General features: G+C 38.1%; 1 protein-coding gene across 1 annotated transcript in view; it reads right to left on the bottom strand.

The window, feature by feature from the left end:
- The window catches only part of sema3h (sema domain, immunoglobulin domain (Ig), short basic domain, secreted, (semaphorin) 3H), a 55,028-nt gene that overhangs the window by 23,661 nt on the left and 9,578 nt on the right, over positions 1–21,789 (bottom strand). The window contains exons 2-8 of the mRNA XM_017411354.3: positions 9,131–9,285; positions 4,658–4,720; positions 4,041–4,160; positions 2,720–2,813; positions 2,148–2,267; positions 1,350–1,495; positions 159–273 (exon numbers count right to left, since the gene is read on the bottom strand). Coding sequence (XP_017266843.1) covers positions 159–273; positions 1,350–1,495; positions 2,148–2,267; positions 2,720–2,813; positions 4,041–4,160; positions 4,658–4,720; positions 9,131–9,285 — 813 coding nt within the window. The remainder of the gene's footprint in view (positions 1–158; positions 274–1,349; positions 1,496–2,147; positions 2,268–2,719; positions 2,814–4,040; positions 4,161–4,657; positions 4,721–9,130; positions 9,286–21,789) is intronic.

Below are 21,789 nucleotides of genomic sequence, written 5' to 3' on the forward strand. Positions count from 1 at the left end.
ATCTATAAACAGAAACACTCAAAGAGACTGGCTGAATATCTGAACCCAGTTCCTCATTTATGGAGCATTCAGTGGCAGAGCTCCAGCTGTTATTGTGACCAGCAGTCGAGGTCTGATTGTGCATGTAATGAGTTAGCCAGTTGTGCTTTTTTACTCACGCAGCTGGTCGAAATGTGTCTGCAGGTCGTCTGGTCCTGGCACTGAACACACCATGCGTGCCTTCTGGAAAGTGCTCCACTTATTCACCAAACTCCTCTGACCACCAATGTCATTCTACAACAGAATGAAAAATAGAATAAAATTAGATGTTTTACAGATAAATGCCAAATTCACAAATGTTTTTAGATAAAATCTTTATTAGTTTTATATTTAAGTGTAAACTAAAAGGTTTTTTTGATTGATTGATAATAATTTATTTCAGACAAACCTTTCACCGATAGTGTAATATAGGCTATCATACAGATTGAAAGCTAAATGTTTTAAGTAATTTACAAGGTTCGGTAAATAAAATAAATTCAATAATGTTGGTACTGGTAGCAACCTTAAATCCCATCGGACCACAGAGTTTTAGATATCCAGGAAGTTGTAAATAAACTCCTCGAAAATTAAGTTGCCAAATAATCTTTACAGCTGTAAAGTAAAAGCCTGGCATTCCTTGAAGGATTGCATATTGCCCACTGCCTTTCATGCCAGAATTTTACACTTAGATCAGCTTATGATGAGAAATGACAGAGTCGTAGCCATTTTGGTTAAACCTTGAAAATAATCTTGCATGATCCGTTATGACCCAGAGGATGTGTTGTGAATGACTGTCAGCTTCTACCCCACCAAACTTTACCTCAATATCTGCAAAATTAACTGAGTTGTCGATGTTTATTTAATTATTACTTTATGAAAGTTTCATTAAAATGCATTCAGTGATAAATGAGGTATTTTGTAAAAAAAAAATCACACACATAATCACAGAAAAAATGGGCAAAATTATTGTTGCTTTTGGCTGTGGACAATAAATATGAATGAATGTGGACAAACATACAAGAAAATACACACTCCTGGCCATCTACATCTACATATTTCTATACAAAGAGCCATGATGTACAAACATCACTGTAGCAAAAAGCCACAATGATAGGGACAAACAAAAACCACCCACTGTACACAAACTTCAAACATGCCAGCAGGGACATTCAGTGGACATGCAGTTGCAGTCTTCAACACACACCGGCTGCAGACACACTCTCAGTGGCACGTACATACTCACAGGAAAACACGTTTGCATAAACTTCACGCAGATAAGTTGTGTTGTGAGCGCACAAACCCGTTTCCTAGCTGCGTAACACACATCGTACCTTGCACACACGCGCCACTCTGGAGTAGAGCACCTTCCCAGCAGCCCCCTCTGCCTCCTGAGCGCGCTCAGTGAAGAACACGTAAACTTTATCGTCTTCTGGGTTATCAGTCTCAGACAGTGGCGCTACCCGCACAAACTGGGCATCTGGAGACACACACACACACACACAAAACAGGTAAATTGCAGCAAATCAACCGTAGTGGAGAACAACTAGACTGATATGCAGACAACCTTTATAAAACAATATAACCAGGAAGAAGCTGAGCAGGTGATGAATGTAGACGTGAGTTTACAGAGAGTCAACATGTGCTGCGGTTATCAGCAGCAGACATCAACAAACTAACCTGATAAAGCACAAGCAGGACGTGTAGGGTGATTGCAGAGATGCTGATTTAGAACAGAAAATGTCATTTTCCAAAATAATAAGTTGGAAGTTCTGTAAATGAGGTATTTGAGGTACTGCCACCACCAATAATCTGTAGAATGCTCTAATTTTTCACATAAAAGGAGTCCAGACCTTGGATTATTTTTTTAAGTAATGCTAAAATTCCATTTTTGTCCTCAACAACTATGAACCAGTTTCTTTATACTGTGAAAGCCCAGAAGAGACTATTATTGACCTGCCTAAGTAAGCAATTAGCACTGCACTGATTTATCAACTAATTTGAGGTGCACTCTATAAAGCTTTCAAGATTCATAGAGTTTACTGATGTCACACTCAAACTGGAGCAATTAAAATGTATTTTTTTCAGTGTCTTCACTACTCAAATTTTCTCTGTTTGTGTTTTGCACTTACCCTGCAGCCAGGTGGAATCATACTGCTCTGTGCGGATAACATGTCGGCTGCCAAGACTCCGAAAGAAGGCCGAGTCTCGACTCATGAAGTCGGATGTGATGCCAGCATACAGCTCACCATCTACACAATGATCACAAACATTACAAACTTTTAGAATAGTTCATCCAAAAATGATCCAATGAAAAGCTAATTTTCATTTGACATGGTGCTTTTATTGCAAATTGTGAATATCTCCAAGTCTTGAAAACTATAGAAATGATATGTGATTGCACACTTTAATGGTCCAATAATGAACATCCTAATAAAGGATTGTTTAATAAACATAGTCAGTGGCATCCTCCTGCAAAGAACACATCTACAAACTCATATCCTGTCTAGTTTTTTGTTTGTTAGATTAAATGACTGATTACAAACAGGATATTGTTCTCCACCTATAGGTTGTGTTTTGCTTACAATTATAGAAATAAAAGCCAATTAAAGCTAACTACCCAAAACCATAAGTCATATTGTACTTGTGCTAAATATAATTCATATTTTACTTAAGTGAAGCTTGAAAGAAATAGTTGTATTACCAACAACAGCTGAGGCTGTTTTCTGAAATGGGTCATAGGGGCATTTCCCTTTCCCACACTCTGTTTGGCCGTAGGAGAGAGTCTGATGCTCGTACTGGCAAAAACAAGAGACAAACATAAGATTATGACAAAAGAGGGACATAAAGACATATATAGGACAGTTGTTTGGACTAATTAAAACACATAAATTTTCAAATTTCTAAATAGACTTACTCATCCATTGGCACATTGAAAGAACATCTGAGACACTTCAATCCTTATACCACACAGGCATAATATTCTTAGACACATACACACACGTACGCTCACACACACATGACAGCTAACTGAGGGTGATCAGGCTAAGTGCAGGGATTCTAAAATGTGTGAAGTCCAGACTTAAACCAGTCAGCACCACAGACTCTTTTAAGAACCATGTCTGAACCGCTGCTCTGATCTCTCATGGCCTTTCATGGGATTAGCTGCTCTCTGATGCACACCCACACACACACATACATATCTGCATACGCTGCAGGACACATGCAACATCCAAAAACATAAATGCAGGAATGCACATGGCATCACTCCTACAAACCAATCCTAGCGATATTTGATTGTTAGAACTGGACAAAGTCTGAACTTTTCGACTGTTACGGTGAAAATAAGTGCCTTTCCAGATGACAAAATAAATATGTCAGGTGGGCCACACAGTGAAGCCCTAATGACAAATGGAAATCTCCACATATTATGGACAGATGATACAAGGTAAACCCTGGTGGGTATGTGGTTATGGGGGCAGACACCACATATGAAATTTCAGCTGCTTTAAGGCCTTCATATAGGGGCTGGGAACCTGAACATACATGCAGGACAGTGGGTGGTAAAAGCAGCAACTTATTATTGAAAAGGTCTGCAACTAAAGTCAACTTTCTTCCTAAGGATGCTATAATGTCATATTTTGAAGTGCAACAGTAAAACTATGAATTGCTTCATGAAAACATTATTTTCTTACTCCAATGGATATTTTTAAAGTCTATCAAATTTCAGAGCCAAACAATCACATCAACCATGAACAATGACATTACTTTTTGTTTTTCAGGTATTGATCATTTTGTGTGTTTAACCACCAAACCAGGTTTACTTTTTACCTTTGTTCTCTTACTTTTCACTCACAGCAAACTTAAATTAGAAGTTTTATGTCACAATTTAAGTCCATTATAAATTTGCTCACAACATAAGGTCAGTATAAGGGTACAGCAACTCCTTTTCTACTGATTGTGTCAGGGTGACAAACTACTAAGTCTGTATATGTCCGTGTGTGAGAGAAAGAAAGTGACTGTACCTGGTGGAAGATGCTGGTGGCTATGAAAGCGCAGCGGGGGTTGAAGGCTCCTGTGCCACAGACGTATAGGTGAGTCTGATTAAAAGGCTGCAGAACTCGTAGGAAGTTGGCACACTCCAGCTGGTCAGACAGAGATACACACAGAGGAAAGCAAAATAATGTTTTAGAGGACAATTTTTAAGTACATACTGTATACAAAGGAGTATTTCCCTTAATAATTATAATACTAAATGTATGTTCAGTTTTTTTTTGTACTTCCCCAACCTAAATCTTGATTTTCCAACCCGTATCAGAGGTTTTGTTTGTCTAGAGTTCCCAAATGAATCAGATTTATTCAACTTCAGTTCCGCAGTAGATCATAATCTGTTACGCAACTGTTCTCCTTTTTTGTTGTTGAATATTTTGAAAAAGTTTTTTTTTTTTAAATAAAATACTGATATGGCCCAACTTAATTCAAATCTGTGCAGAATTTTGTAAAAAAAAAAAATACAGTACTCTGTGATTTAAACAACGCTTACCTGCCTTCATGGTAACATAGACTTTTCTGTGTTACATGTTTCTGTCTTTATGTAATTACATATTTATGTGCTTATATCAGTGAGTGTGGCTTGAATCACCTCTGGATCCTTCCCAGCCATGAGACATTCTTGGACACGATCTGGACTGGCTGGCCAGTAGAGCTACAAACAAGAGAACAAACAAAAAAGAAAAAGAAAAATTGTATTACAAAATGTTTTCCTGCTCCCTCTATTTTTCCCGATAAACAGCTTCAGGAACTGGCAGGTGCTTAGCTTCGAAGCCAGGCAGGAAGAGCCAACAGCTCAATTAATCTGGATGAAAAAAACACACGCTTGTGTCTAAGCAGAGTGACAGCTTCAGGGAGGAGAAAAATAAAATCCAACTGGCAGCCTCGCTGAGGCTTGATAATGGGCCAAACTGTCACAGCAGCAGTGATGGTGACAGCATGACTAATCTACAAATTGACTGCACCTGCAGAATGAATTGGATGTCCTTATTGACTTGAATGATTACACTGTTGGTAGTAATTCCTCTATAATTACATTTGGAATATAATTCTTTTTTATGCTAAATATCTTTTTTTATGACAACTATTATCCTTACTTTCAGTTGATTGTTTGTTTGAGAAGTGAGTTCTTGCTCATATTGAAGACTTCATAGTTATGATATTGTCAGGATATTGGCATCCCCTGAGAATAATCCAACCTAAAACACGTAATAATTATGTGTGTTGCTTTTTGCATTGTATTTTCTGTACTGCGGATATGAGAAAAACTATAGAACAAACTAAATGCAATAAATATAGTTGGTTTGATTAAACTATTGTTCAGGCGCACATAGGTTTTAGCTTTGAGTGTGCTTAAATTTGGTTGTGTGGAGGGTTTCAGGTGGAAAAGCTCGTCTTGGGTTCAGCTAAGGCATGTAAAATGTATTTGTACTGAGAAAAGTCCATCAGAAAATATGACAGACCATATTGGAAATGTACGTAATCAAAACAGCATGCCTCTGACCTCATGACATTAAACTGCACCACTAGTTTACATGTGAACAATATTAGTGTATAAAGATTCCTAAATGTATGCTAGCCCACTGTTTTTATGTAAATCTAATAAGGAAGGAAATACCAAAAGTATAGATAATGTGCAAAAGAAAAAGGCGAGGCTTAGAGTCCAATGGCAACTACATGACTAATCTAAATATTTTCTTGAGTCAGTCATTCCCTCAGAGACCAGCCTTTAGGAAGAGATGGAAAAGATATGATAAGTGAACATCCACCCTTTATCACTACAAATAAAAGTATGTTCTAAAAAAAAAATACAAAAAACATTTTCTGAGATGAACAAAAACTTTCTGAAATGATCAAATTTCTCTTCTTATCAATAACATCCAGTAACGAAAGAAATAAGATACGCGATCTGAGAACGGCTGAACGCCGGCGAGACAGAAAACTGTAAACTGTTGTTGCTCACTTTTTAATCTAAAAAATGTGGCATCAACTTGAAAAAAGCCATTAGTGACAAATGGTGGTGTTTTAGGAAACTATTTCAAAATGTCCAGTAATTGTTCCCAGATGCAGTCCTCCCTGTAGAGCTTGGTGCCGAGCCGAGATGATCAGATTAGATTAGTGACCACACTCGCCCTAATCTCTGATACCACACACTGACAGGAACCTGGACCACCGCTACAGAACGACCATCAGGTAAAGACAGTGCTTAATGGGAATTCATCCCACTGTGGAGAGCATGCTGGTTGTCATTTTATTTGACATTCAAGAAGCGTGCGGGCTAATAAATCAAACAACAACAAGATAAAGTGCTGAAAACCTTTTTCTTCAGTATTTCAGAGCAAAGGCATGAAACAAAAGAAAGGTTGAGGATGAGAGAAAAAATACAGAAACAAAAATACCACAAAAACACAATCAAACTCGCGGTGACCTTTAGTGGAGTGGTTGCTGCCAGCTGCAGACTCTTACAAAAAGAATGCATTGAGACTTGAGGGGTTTTTTCCCCCCCTGATCAAAGAAAATGTGACTAAAGGCGACAGTGTCGTGTTCAGCTCTCAGCCCTGAACTAAAATGAACTGGAGGGACTGGTTATGAGTCAATATGTCAGCCAAAATGAGTTTTATGAAGTCCTTAGGATGCAAAAAAAAAAAAACAGCATATAAAAGTATTGGCGTAAAGTACTGCGATAAATTTTCAACAGCTTTCAACGTCAGCAAAGAAAATAAAGAGAAAAGTGGTAAATATGGCACAGTAAGTGATTTTAACACCCTAAAGGAAAAATACTACTCAGAAGCCAAGATGGTATAAACAAACTATAAATACTGTGCAAATATATAACTTAGCAGCCTTCTTGGAGCTAAGATATGAGTTAAAGAAGACTATCTCTGATTTTGTTGGCCGGCTGCCTGGCAGAGTGGGTGGCAGGCCGGAATGACTGGTGTCTGTTTGTCTGTTTCCCTACCTGTTTGGCCCTCTGACAGCTTGTGTGCGCCTGTGACAGATGAGGGTATTGATTTGATCCGACAGGTTACAGTTATGAGAAGGCAGCAGTGTCGCTGTCCTTGCTGTGACCCTGAACTCAATCAGTCAGAAACGTGTTTGTCTGGCTGCTTGGAGAAGGTGTTAAAGCTGCTGAGTGAACCTGGGTCCTGCATATAGAAAGTTTCTTTTCCTCACAAAATATATAAAAGAAGTTGTTCATAAAGCTTGTTTTTTTATTTTATTATTATTATTATTATTATTATGTGAGTATGGATCTGGTTTGATGTTTGATGTGTTAAGCTGAACCACTCAGGGTGGGAATCTGACCAGCTGCTTCAGGACAGAGAACACTTACTGCCTGAGGGACTTCAGCTTCAAATTATTATCAAGTGAAAATCCTAGTATATAAACACTGTGTCCCGAAATGAAAATGTGAGGAAAATTTGTGAATGTCTGCCAGTTACCACATGCATATGTTTACCTTTGTAAACAGCCGAAGTGACTGAAAATCAGTCAACAATGGTGACAGTTTTAATATATTGATACATATCTACGCTCGGATTTGTTGAGTAAAGTATGCAGGTTTTTAAAACAATCTAATTGGAAACAGACTTGAAAATGAGGTGTGTTTCACCTGTTTTTCTGGAAAATGTAATTGATGTATAAAATATGGCCAGCCTAATGTAGGTCAATCACATGAATCCATCGTTCGTGTGATTTTCAGCCGAGTGCTTTGTTTAGATTAGGTGAGTACCCACAGTTCACAACTGCATGTCATTATGTATGAAAAACTAGTAGCCATTCAAACTGCACCATTTGATATAGCTCAGGATAAACCTTTACAACAAGTACCTTTAATGAATTTCAGTACACGTTGACCCATGCTTAATGTTTTTTTCTCAAATGCTGCTTTTAAAGAAAGTTTTAGACGGGTCAAAATAAGATTTAAAAAAAGGCAAAGAGCAGCTGTACTGGTGCTGTCTTTCTTCATTATGAGTAAGGCTTCAACTTTTTCAGTGTCAGTCAGGAATAGCACCTTCTATTGTTGCCAACACAGAGCTGAGTTTGCACTGCAGATAATTAAGGAAGTAGGATGGGTATAAAACCATTTTGTCACCAGACTGGAACCCATTATGTTCATATCTCTCAATGTCAGTTTTGACAAGTTACAAAATCCAGATAGCTAATGGTCATAAAGGGGAAAAATGTCATCTGCTGGTGGAAATTGATGTTTTGAAGATATTTCATAGTTTTGGTGAAACAGACAGTTAGAAATGATGTATAAAGATGCTTGGGGGAAAAAATGGAATCAGGTTTTTATCAGCATCTGGTATAAAGTGAGTAACAAGGCTGCTTAGTGTCTTCAGGAGATAAGTACTTTAAGTAAGAACACAACTAGTCACCTTAGCCTTTTATAACTGAAAGTTTAAGAGAAATCCTCAAGAAAATGAACATATTGTAATTTTTTTTTATGTTACAGTTTGTTTATTTGCATGCATCATGTCTGGAAGCGGCTCATCCTTCCAGCAAACAGACGTGTGAATAATTAGTTCTTTATCTTTCAGTGAAAAATGATTTGAACTAAATGCTTTTCATCTCCTTCGTAGGAAAAGAAAAGGTGAAACCTACCACAAGAGAGCATAATTTTATTTATTTATTCTTTGCAAAGTTGAAAAAAGAAAATCCCTTTTTCTTATCAGCATTTTAATAATATGCACCTTCAAAAAGTAAAACAAGGGACAGTTGATAGAAACCCAATTAGTGACATTCTACAAAGCCCCTCTTTGTGTTGCTATGGTAACTGAAACTGATTGTGCTAATGAAGGCGGGAACCAGAAATGGGGACATACTTTCTGTAATAAGAATATAAATTTTAAGAGAGATAAAGGAGTAGACGGGATATTAGTCAGTGGGTGTGACTTTCCTCTTAACTCATCAGTAATTAGCTTCATCATATTTAAAGGACATCAGTTTTCTGCTCTGATTTGTCCATGAATCTGTGTGTCCACCCATGCATCAACAAACACGCCTGCTTGTCTTACTTCAGATGGTTTTTTATTGAGTGCACGTGACCTCCACTTCCTACCTTCCGTGGGTTCTGCGTGATGTCATCCAGACTGGTAGAAAGGAGGCCATCTTTCATGGCCACGTACAGACGCCTCCTGTCTTCATCGGGCAGCAGGGAGTGAAGGTCTCCGGCCACCAGGGGCAGCGTCAGCAGCCGGCCATTTTGGATGAGCTCTGATGTAAAAGACAAGAAGAATAAAACTCAAAGTTGACAAAAAACCTCTAACGTCATTCAGTTAACATTAAAGATATGTTATGATTAAGCTCCTATGTCTTCTGAGACCTTAAACATGATGTTTTTTTGAGTTATTACGAATGACACTTTGAAATTAACTGTGATATTTTTGGATGATACAGTAATTTACTTTCTTTTCTTGGTGTTGGTTTAACCATAAAGCTTAACTTAGAATGAAGACTGATTGCATTATTGCTAAGCTTAAAAAAAAAAGACTTTATCCATATAAAAACATAAGCAACAACAATCTCTAAAGGTCTCTCCACTTCTAAACAAAACTTACATGGAAGCTTTTTACGCACACAGTTTGGTTTGCATGCTAGCCTTGGTGTGCGAAACGAAAGAAAATAACACAGAAAATTTGAAATATTATGCAAAAGTACCAACGACCAGCTATGACGTAAACTACTGTTTAACAGATAATCAGATAAACAGACAGAGACACAAACTCTCCCACACCAGCAGTATCTATCATCTGTTTATCTCTATCAGACTGGACGCTCGCTCATCTAACAAAAAAATGTAATGTATCTTTTGTGAATAAACAAACGCACATCCTGACTGTACCTGTGCAAAATTTCCTTGCAGGTTGTATGATAAGAAAATCTAAAATTGCAGATAATGAATGCACTGGTCACATTTTTTAAAAGTGATTATTCTGTTGCGCTTCGTAAACTATGAGAACTATGACACAGGAGATCATTCGATATCTGAGCATGGACAGAAATTGCACGTCTGCATTTTTTGTGTTAACTTTTAATTCTTAATTACCAAGTGTTCTTTGGTGGATTGGAGTTGGCATCACCTTGAAAAGGAAAAAATCATGAAGCTTTAAGCTTTAAAGAAACAGCAGGCATGACTTCACAGGTTGGCACCTCTTTATATGAAAGCGAAGTAGAACGAAAAACATGTTTGTTCTTAAAAAGCAGAAAATATACCGCACTAAACATGCAGCTTTTTCATTAACCTGGATGATCTTTATCAATCCAGAGAAAAAAGATGAATATTCCAGTCAAAATGTTTAAAGTAGAAGCACACATACTTGCTTAACTTCATGATTTATTACCTTTCACAACAGCAGAAAACTCAGACTTTCATTTGATTTAAACAATTATGTCCAGTTTTAGACTCTTCAGTCAGTGGGCAGCCATGTGTTACCTGCTCCTCTGCAGTGATGGATAACACCTCTCAAACACTGTTTGTTCAAGCTGCTAAATTTGAGCTGACACAGTGCTCTGAAGTGTATCCTGCGTAAAATAATTGGGGTAATGTTCCTTAAAGAATCACAACAGTCTGAATTTCTTGCATGAGCAGCTTCTATTAAACGGAAACATTTAAATTTGAAATTACATGAGGCTTACACAAAAACATTTGCCAAATCACTCTTGATAAGATTTCAGTGAAATCCGATAAAGTTAAAACCTGTTTTGTTCCTTATTCCTGTGGCTGCTTGTTAAAACTTTGTTTCAACGGCAAAAGCTTCTGCAGGGATACGGCAGTTAGCTAAAGTGCAGGAAAGATGAGTTGATAGGCAACCTGTGAACAAAGTCATCAGTGGATCTGAATACCTTCATCGGTTTTCTGTGTTTATTCTTTAAAATGTTAAATATTGAACTGTGGTATAGTGTGTTGTATTGACAGACAAGAAATGAGGGAACATGAGAACATAGGAGGAGAAAGAAAGCAGAAAAAAGACCAAACTGAGGCACAGAGAGAAGTGGGAAACTTGGTGCAGGAAAGACTATGAAACAATGACAGACTGCATATTATATGCAAGGACAGATATAAACACGCCAAGCAGCAGACTGGGGTGAAAGAAAGGTCACTGTCAGCTGAAGTATGTTTGCAGCAGCAGCTCTGTTGAAAAGTATGTCCAGGTGAAAACCAGGCATTTTAAAATTGCTCAAAAATCAGGTCTTAGTTTTTTCCATAATGGCCATGGAGAGATTGTGCTGTTTGTTTTTAACAAAGACTGCAGTTTGAGCACACTGCAGAACAATAATAACCCCTACAATCTCAGCAACGGGACACAAATTTTGACATTTGAAAGCCAATGTGTAATGAATGCCTCAGCAATTTTACACAGTAAACAATTGAGGAACTGCCTTTCGAAAGGCAAAAAACATATTGCTTTACCCAGAAATAAATAAATAAATAAATATTTGGCCTCTGCATCTTTCTGTAAGCGGAAAATGTGACTAGATAGACTGACGGCCCTCTGCTTACCACAATAGACTCATTAGGCAAACCTTATGATTTAAAGTTATTTCCCAATATACTTTTAAAATGAAACTAAAGCAGATCTTACCTCCCCTCCCCTCCCCTCATAACAAGAATTAATTTAAAATGCGTACCCTGCAGAGAATTGTGCTTTGTTTACTTTTTTGTCTTTTTCACAACAAATAAGAATATTAATAGTTTTGCAATAAATAAAAGATGTGACTATGTACTGCTCTGCTGTTCAATTAAAGCCTAAGCTGCAAACAAAATAACATTTCTGTTTGGCTCTAATTAATGTGTACTTCCTCTCGCTGTAAACCAAAGTTGCAAATAAGCAAGATGTCAACAGCTGCTCACCAAATTATGTGTAAAGTCACACATGCAAGTTAAAGTTTATAAGTTAATTATGTTGTGTTTTTAATGTGCTCATTGCTGTAGCAGATAGCAAAAAAACTTTGGAAAGAACCTGAATCTGATCTGTTTTGATCCTTCAAGTTTCATTAGAATGGTGGGTTGATAAGCCTTTACAACTGGGTCCAATTAAGAGGTTTCATGCTGTGGGCACATGCAACTTTTCTTTATGGTCCCTGCATGGCATCGTGCTAAGTCATGTGTAAAATTAAGCACATCAGTTGGAAATGTTTGACTTTTTCATTTACAAAAACAGCAAATAACATTTGATCCTCTTTGTAAAAATGCCCAGACATAAAACTGGTCAGCTCAAAAACTTGGCACATTATCTCTGTTGTCATTTGCCTTAACTTAATAGAAGAAACACATAAAAAAAAAAACAATGTCAAAACCCCTGCCACTTGAGTCAGAGCATTGTAAATCTATTGGTTTCATTGTTTCCACAGTTAGCAAAAAAAAAGAAAAAAGAATCATTGACAAGCATGGTGAATGCTGAATTATTGCCAATGTGTCATGAACCGGATGCCTCAGCCAATTCGAGCACACACAGGCTGTTGCAAAAAGAAGTTTCCAATAACCCAAAAACTTCAAAGAATCTGAAAGTAACTCTGCAGCTGCAGGTGTCAAATAGACCTTGTAAGTGTACTAATATAAAAGATGATGGATCTACTTGGCCAGCATATGAGAAAAAAAAGGCTTTCATGTCCAAAGAGAACAACAGTTTGACAACAGTGGCTGTAGATGTTTGGCGAAGACCAAAGTCAGGATTTATGGAGAAGAATCACATACCCACTCCGAAGCGAGGTGGTAGAAAGGGTGCTTTATGTGTGGGGCAGCTTGTCATGGATCAAATTATGGTTTCTGCATCGTATGAGCAAGACCATTCGTATGAAGGCTGAAGCTGAACTGAAAGTGGAAATTTTAACCACATACGGACTGAGCGAACAAGGAAATCCACTTTAACTCAAAATGAAAGGCTATAGTATAGCCTGGATAAAATGAAAATTCAAATCGTATTGCAGGATCGGTTTATGGTTGAAATAGGAAATACGTTCAAGACTCAAGACTTCAAACTGGCAGAGCAGGGGCAAAAACATATCAGCAGAGAATGATACAAATTCACTGAAAATGCTCTTCAAGAAGGTCATGTTGCTAAAAGATGTACTAGTTTCTGTAGAAGAAACTATACACACACAACTGATTGATAAAAAATGTTCTTGAAGTTTTTTCAATAACAATAATTCCCTTCCCTCTTTACGGAATGCAAAACATACCTGGAAAACAAAACAAAATAAATATCTGTATTGCATTGTTGTAAACTTTAGATCAATGTTCACCAAGTGCCCAAATAAATGTAAGATTGTAAAAGAGCAAAAATGGAAAACACTGAAGAAGAGAGGAGGTCAGGAAGGAGCTGGAAAAAAAGATGAGAAAAATGATGTGGCAATGTGACGGCGAGATGAAAACGGGCTGATGGGTGAAGACAGTTATGAGATGAGAATGGGAAAAATGTCAAAACAAGGGGTGATGATGGGCAGATGAAACAGGGAGGGGCAGTGAAAGGGGGCAAAAATAGGTGAAGGGACTGAAAAAAAAATCCCTGATGGAGGAAATTAATAAATAATGATGGATAATGATGAGGATGAGGGGGAATAAAAGGGATGAGAAAAGACAGAAGGGAATTGGACGAGATTGGTCGATAAGAGTGGAGGGAAGTGTGCCAGCAAAAATCATGTTTTGGTGACACTTCTGGACAAATGATGGACATGAGGGTGGATCAAAGAGGAAGTCGAGTCAAACAAGAAAGCAGGGGGAAGGATAAAAGTATCCGAGGGCATGATCTAAAACCGTAGAGCAATAACGGAGAGAAAATGACATTTTGATAGGTGGCTAGAGAGGGAGGAGAAGACAGGTTTAAAAGGCAGATGAAAAAAAGAAAAAGAGGCAAAAGGTGAAATATAAGATTGGCAAAATGCTTTGATGACAGTGAAAAATGATGACTGGGAGGATGACGAGTGAAGAAAAGGCAGGGTGACAGAATGGCACACGGAGAGGAGGAAAAACGAAGATGGAAAAAGAAAACCCAATGAAAAAAGAAGAGGGGATGAAGGGGTGAGAGAAGAAAGATTGATGCTGAAAACAAACCAAGAACCTCAACATGCTGACAGTGAAGCAAAAACACAAGAGATGGATGAGGAGGAAAGAAATTAGTTTATAGAAAAAGAGAGAAAGACATGACTCATTGGAAATGAAGAAATAATCAGTAGCAGAGAAACAGTAGGAAAGAAATGGTCTTTCAGCCTCAAGGTAGATAGCAGCAACTTATGCTTAGCTCAGCGTGAAATCTCACTGGGTGCTTTGTTGTTATTCAGCAAAGCGTCAGGGAGGTAAATTGTTTTGTTTCACACTGATCTAGCTTTCATTAATCCCACAGGGTGCACCAGCGGCACCATGAATTCAACAGAATCTGGACTCCTGGGTTTGTTTTCTTTAAAGTTTTTGATTGAGTTAGCCTCAAAAACAAATGAAGTGGAACTTTCTTCCACTCACAAAACAGTGGAAAAACTACCAGATTAACAAACTTTTATTTACATAATTTCTAGGCACAACCAAAGTGGTAGAGGACTTCCAGTCTGAAGTGGTTTGTAGGTGGCGTCTCAGTGGGCTGTGACTGTTGGAGACTAGTTCGCAACTCAAAATTGAGGGAAACTTGCAATAAAATAAGCTAATTTCCCATTGCTGTCAAACAGTATTCCTAGTGTTTGTGACCAAGTGACCAGCGAGCCATGCAGTCACGTTTTGATCGACCAGTTTTTGAGAAATGCAGCTCATTGTTATGTGCACAGCTTGCAAAATTGTATTCCAGACTGTGCACATTATTTTGTTGCCCACATTGTACTCACCTTGGCAGCCACTTCCTTAATTATGATTTAATTTATTGGAGTACACTTTTGAAGATGTGCAGGTTTGGAACAGTTTTTCAATAATTAATGTTGATGATCCATGTGGCCTGTAGACCTGATAATTACCCTTGACTGTTATCTGTCAGAGCAGAGCTCGTGTGCAGGTGGCAAAATGCAGCTCGAGCACTGTTGAGATGGGCTGGAGACTCCTGTGATGACTCTATGGCTATTTTGAGAGAAAATCTGTTTTTGAACCAGTTCAAAATTCAAGCATGGCCTGTACTGTTAACGCATTTCTAAATGTAAGATTTAATGAACTAAAAGTTACTTTGAGTCTTTAAAAAAAAAGTACTGTTATCGGGATTTTCAAGGGTTAAACTACTTAAATTTCAAGCACATTTTCAACTTTTCATATTGACAGCTTACTATTTAATGAATAATGCTCCTGAGTGGCTCTCTGTTCACAGGAAATCAACCCTTGGTGGAATTCATGTCTTTCTTTGCCTACTCAAGCATCTAGCACTTCACTCAAATTACACCATGTGCACTACAGGAGCGGCACAACCTTGTTTATTTCAATATGAGGGAAAAACTCAGCTTAATTGAACGTGAAACCACTGTTGCAGTGAAAATACCAGCAGCGTTCAGCATCTGGTACCATCACAGGTTCCGATTGGGTCAGACAGGCTGATGTATGCTCCTTTTGTGTTCAATAAATCAATATTGAGGCAAGACAGATGACACTGTCTGCAAGAGAGAACCTATCATGGCTTTGTTAACACTTACCCAAATATTATATTCACACATCTATGTGCAAATTGGCTGAAACCTGTGAGTCAGCATCACATGTTTAATACTGGAACAAATTTAGATTTTGCCATTTCTTTGAGTGACTACAATTCTATTTTTTTTTTTCATTATTATTCTTGAACGCAACAATACATGCACACACTCAAGCAGCATATAATGAAAAAATTTGCCCCTGTCAATCATCACCCATTTTAAAATCACAACGATGAATGGCTCTTATTCAGTTAAAAGAAACATACACACACACAAGCACCCAATACTCAGTCATGAAACGCCAGCTGTAGCTACTCCACCCTAACTCTTGGGACAGTTGCCTTGGTTACAGCAACCATGCCGACATAATTTGGGGGGTGTGGACATTGAGGGGTGCCTTTTAGCCTTACTTCCAAACCCTCCACCCACTGCCACCCTTGTCTCACACAGAGATGAATGATTTGGCCAACACCTCTCTACAACACTTCTGCTAACACACACAGGGCCATTTAAAATAATGGAGTGTTTCAAAGACATCAAAGCCATTTTTTTTAGACGGGGGTGGTGCCCCTCCAGCCACACACACTTGGACATGTTTTCCAACACAAAAAGCGTAAGCTGTGCTCTTGGGCATATTACAGACAAAGCTGTCATGACTGGAATCTTCTATCATCATTAACCAAACATGCTCATGAAATGTCAACACATTCCCATCACAGTCTATGATAAGTTCTGAACATGTGCTTTGAGAAATCCCAGTCAAAATGTTAAGAATTAAAGCTTCAGCATCAATCAGAGGCAACTTGACGATTTTTATTGGCCCACAGGCAATCCATTTTCCAATTTGGCAGCCTTTTTAAAAACTCAGAATTGAAATTGATTTTTTTGCCCCCCCAAACAACTCACATCTCCCAAATGTCTTTAAAACACACTGAAAGGAAAAAAAAATTTGATACCGAAATAGCCAAATCTTATGTGGCATACAAGAGAAGGAGATAAAAGAAAAAAATAATAAGAAAACATCCGACATCATTTTACACTGTGGGGGGAAAATGGTTTAACAGTATAGAAGTTGTAAATACCATCTGCGAGGAGGCTGGGCAATGTATGGTTACTTCTCTGTTTATATTTCTTGAAAAAGGAATATTTTATCTTCAAACTGCCCTGCAGTCTGTAATTTTATTGAGTGGCCATATAAGGACTTCTAAAATGTTCGCTGACTTTAATGTTCTTGCCAGTAGCAAAGGTACAGATGTCCCTTTGACAAAATGATGAATATTTCAAGCTTAAATTTTTTGCTTAAAGCACTGTGTGATGAGTTTTCAGAGTAAAAACACATTAAAATTTACTTATATTTTAGCTGACTTCTACATGCTGCAGGAAAATCTTTAGTTTGACACAAAACCCTGTAACTCCTCCTTTATGGTGATGAAAGTTTGAGAAATGCTAAAAATGCAAAGTTGTGCTCTGGGTAGTTGGACAGTTGTAACAGTTAGTAGTGGTCAGTGGAAAACGCTGAATTTGTTCACACACTCGCAAATGCACGCACCCACGCTTGCCGAGATCAGCGGCTCTTATCAGCATCAAGTTGACAGGAGGGTCAATAAGGGTGCTGACCTCTGATCAGAGCCAATTGGCCTCTGACTCCTGCCGCTGGGAATCAAAGATGAAAAAGGTTATGGTGTAAAGGAACAGACATGCTAAGGCAAATCCTACAGGTCCATGCACTCTCACACACACTCTCTGCGCATGAATAGTTTCCTTTATGTTAGTACATGTGTCGCCCTGACCATAATTGCCTTTTTAAGTGTTTGGTTTACATAATGTTCATTTATATGTGTGTGTGTGTGCGTGTGTGTGTATGAATGCATGTGTTTGTCAGTGAGTGCATATTTTCATTCACGGTGAACATTAGATTATAAGCTGCTGGTCATGGGAGCTCTGATGGACCTCGATGTGATTAGAACAAATGTGTGGCGTGTGATGCAGCTAAGAACATTCCTGCCAAGCACAACTTTCACTCATTTACACACACGCGCACGCACACAAATTTGCATGCTTAGACTTCATTGCATCTTGCGTGCTACCATTCCCATAGACAAACAGATACTTAGATACAAGCACAAAGACTCCATTGAGCTGTGCAGGTAATCCTGGATGACAATCAGAGATGAATCTTCTGTTTTGCACTAATTAATTTGTTTTCTGACGCTGATTAAGATTTTTTAATGATTCATGATGACTCCAAATGTAAAATTTGGTCTAAAGTGTTTTTTCACACAAATGTACAAACATCAAAACGACTGAGCTCATTTGCACTGAAAAATTCTGATTTATGAGTTCATTTTGTTTGTGTGCCACTAACTCACAAAAAAGGCGTCTCAGGGCGCTTCACATGAAAAGACACCACAGTTTCCTCTGTGCAAGCTCTCGGAGACAATTTATCTTGCCTTAATCATCAGCTCTGAATGCTTTATTTAATCTGCTACATGGTGTGCAGCGCAGACAACAATCATATGGTACAAAATGTTTTCAAATTAATTCATTAACCTCTAACATGATTTATCAAAATAGTTAAGCAGTTGCTCAGGCAAGAAAGTCACCAAAATCAGGATAACTAAATGTAATAAAATGTGAAGGTGACTTATCTAAAAACCAGCTTTGAGTAGCTTTTACTCAGCTTTCAGGTGTCTGCTTCAACAGTTTAAGATGCCTGAAGCATCCTAAACAGACGCTCCAGTCTCAACTATAGCTTCAGCGCTCATCCTCTGCCAAGGCCAATGTCCTACTTTGCAATTTTAGAGAACTGGTCTTAAAGTGAAATGGTTTCCTCCTTTAGGCATGCTCCACCATTTCAAAACCTTTCCTTAAATGACTAGTTTCATACCAAATTTTCTACTTTTGCACTGGTGGATGAAAGAGTGCTCAACCTGCTCTAAGTTTCAGATTACTATACTCTGGCAACTATCAGCCAAAGGACTCAATAAAAAAAATATTTATTCATAGAACTATCACACACTGTTGTATAATTAAGTCACTTAAAAAATTGTATGGCCCTGATCAACTAGTATTAAATGTAAGAGTTGCAGCACTTCAGAAACTTCCCTGTCATCCTTGCTTTTGGCCTAAATTCATAAAATGATCAGCCATAGCATTTGGCTTCTTGAAAAACTTTTGTGCAAATCTGGAACGGAATCATCTTTTTTCCATATGGGATGGTTATTTGATTAGAAAGTAACAAAAAATGTCTACTTGTATGGTCAAGAAGGTAAAAAGAAATATTCATGTTCTTGTGTACCCATGTTCAGGTTCTACGCTTGTTTTTCAGAGATATTTCAGGTCTGAGTCCACCTGTAACTGTCAGAAAGAGGAAGGCTGTGAGCCAGTGTGCAGGGACAACGCTTGCTACTGCCCAAACACATAACATCACAAGAAGCAGTGTGTCAGGGAATAATCCTCTTGGCATATGGTACGGTGTATGTGAGCCCAGGTTTTCCATGCTGGCATTACCAGATCGTATCAGGGCTGAGACGATGTACTGGTCTCAGTAGGGAGGTAGGGCATGTGCTGATTTCATCAGCAAACAGGCAAGACTGGATTGTTTTACACTTTATTACTCATTAGTTTGTAGGAGGAAACTTTCCATACTGAGTCTAGAACTTACAGCATATTTCAAGTAGAACAGAATATCATTGCAAGCCTTGCAGAAGTTTGTGCAGTGAAACATGAGAGACAAATAAGATCAACAAAGAAAGAATAATGCAAGAAAGAAAAGTTTCTTTTACAAATGTTCTCTCTTTTATGAGACTCCAACACTATTTTTCTCATGGAAAGTTCTACACCAAGACATTGGTTTTTTACTTAGTACACTCACAAGCCTCTTGTTATCATTAATCTATCCAATTATACTCTTACAGCCTAAAGCATTGTCCATCTGAGAGCATTAGGAACCTACACATGTGTGTACCCTTGTGTCTGTGTCTTTGTGAGCATCTGTCTTTGTCAGTCTGTTTGTCTGCTCGCTGAGCCCCAGGGAACTTTAGCTGTCTGGTGCAACGTTCCCAAAGGGAGTACTTTGTTGGCTGCGCCACAAGAGGAGGGTAGTGTTGGAGGGAGCGGGGGTGTGGGGGGGGGGAGCAAGGAAACCGGGGCACATTTCCTGTGGAAATGGGGTTATCACTTCACCAATTACTGGTGCAATTACAGTGGGAGGCCTGCAGAAGCTTGGGAACAAAGCCTATAGGCACACAGATGGGCACTCATGTGGAGACATGCTCACACAAGAAATCATTTCTAACACTCATGGCCACATAAAATCTCACTGTTAATGTGTTTCAGTGCCAAGAACCCTCAGCAGTATGTCTTTCACAAAGTGTCTGAATGTGTTGAAGTGGGTTGCCTTGGTGTTTTAACCTCCTGCTGTGACAAAGTGGCAGAATCTACAACAGATAATCATAGTGTTTGAAATTCTGACATGTTTTTTTTTTTTTTTCTTACTGGGACATTGTTAAGTTTTCCCAGACGCACCCCTCACAGGATGTAACATAAATTAGAAATCCAGCACTCATTCTTGCTCCTGAAGTCCAATTCTTTACACTGAACCACTTTTGGATTGATATCAGAACTCTAATGCTGTAATGCATTTTATTCTTTTGTGTATAAATGGCGAGAATAATCTTTCAACGTGTCAAATTCATCACTTCTTGTAAGGCCTGACTGCACTTTTGGAACTACAACTGTGGACATGTTGGCCTAAATAATATAAAAATATACACACAATTCAACTCTCACTTAGACTCAAATCCTCACATGGAAACACGAGAACCAACACACACACATACCACAGCAGAATTATAGCCAAAGACACAGGCATACTATGTCTGGACTGTGTCACCGAGAGAGCAGACCCACGTGGACAGCTTGACCTTTAACCTTTCAACAAACTATTATTCATCATCATCAGACTGTTCGGATTGGGTCACGATGCTGCAGCATACACACAATACAGTCAGCTCACCGTTTACATTTGATCCAATTTTTTTTTATTATTTATTCCTATTTGTCTAAGAGAAGGTTGTTTTCTTTTCTTTTATTTGCATGGTTCCATGCAGTTTTATGTGAGAGCTGCTCAACACAGAACAATGTTGCTCACATGTCTTGGCCATAGTTACGTAGACATGTTTCAAATGAGATGAACCCATCAACCATGTTCATTTTTTTAAATTAATTTTAAGATTGTAAAGCTTTTTTAAGTTGATTCTATTGAGATTAGGTATTATCTGTAAAAGAAAGCAGAGGCCAAAGCAACACTTAAGTAAAACAATGTATTGATCACTGGTTAATGAAATTAAGCCCCACTACAACCCCATGTTTTGAACTCAAGGCTCTCTTTTAATTTATTTACTATTAAATGTTTTTCTATTTCCAAACATAGCAGTAAATTTACATTTTTGGAAAACCCATCAGATGCCTAATCATTTCTTCTGCTTAGAGCTTCTAGTCAGACTCTCATTCTTAACCAAAATCAACCTCTTTTGGCCCAATTAATACAGTCCCATTCCCTTTTCTATCCACTAGTTGGACAAAAATGTGATGTGAAGGTCAACAAACAAACAAAAAAAAAGTTAATTAAATACTACATTTTCTTGGATCCCTTCACTGTATAAAAAAGCATCTTAAATATATTGTAAGTGACACAAATCTGCCACTTTTTTCTTGATACTTGGTCATTTACTCTCTTTTGTCAATAATGTGTCATCCTCTTACTTGAACACAAACTTGCAGCTCTTCAGATTTTGCAGCTTTTGTTCGCTGCTGCGGCTGAAATTTTATAAGCCTGCAGTGTACATGAGCCAAGTGGAAATGATACCAGCCTGGCAATGCTCAGAAAAAAATCACTGCAGTGTGTTTTCAGTTACTGCATCAAAACAGAAATACTTTACAGCTTACAAATGTCTGCATCCAAGTGGAAAATTGCTACCGTTTTTGTTTTTAAACTTTGACTTTTTGGCATGAACTCAAAGCATTTTAGACGTAAAGCATTGGTCAGGAAAATGGGCAATGAAACATCCCTTCATTTCACAAATGGGCACTCATGAAAATAGTAGCTGCTCTGTAAAGGTAATG

The sequence above is a fragment of the Kryptolebias marmoratus genome, linkage group LG8, assembly GCF_001649575.2.
Source record: "Kryptolebias marmoratus isolate JLee-2015 linkage group LG8, ASM164957v2, whole genome shotgun sequence".
NCBI classification, from domain to species: domain Eukaryota; kingdom Metazoa; phylum Chordata; class Actinopteri; order Cyprinodontiformes; family Rivulidae; genus Kryptolebias; species Kryptolebias marmoratus.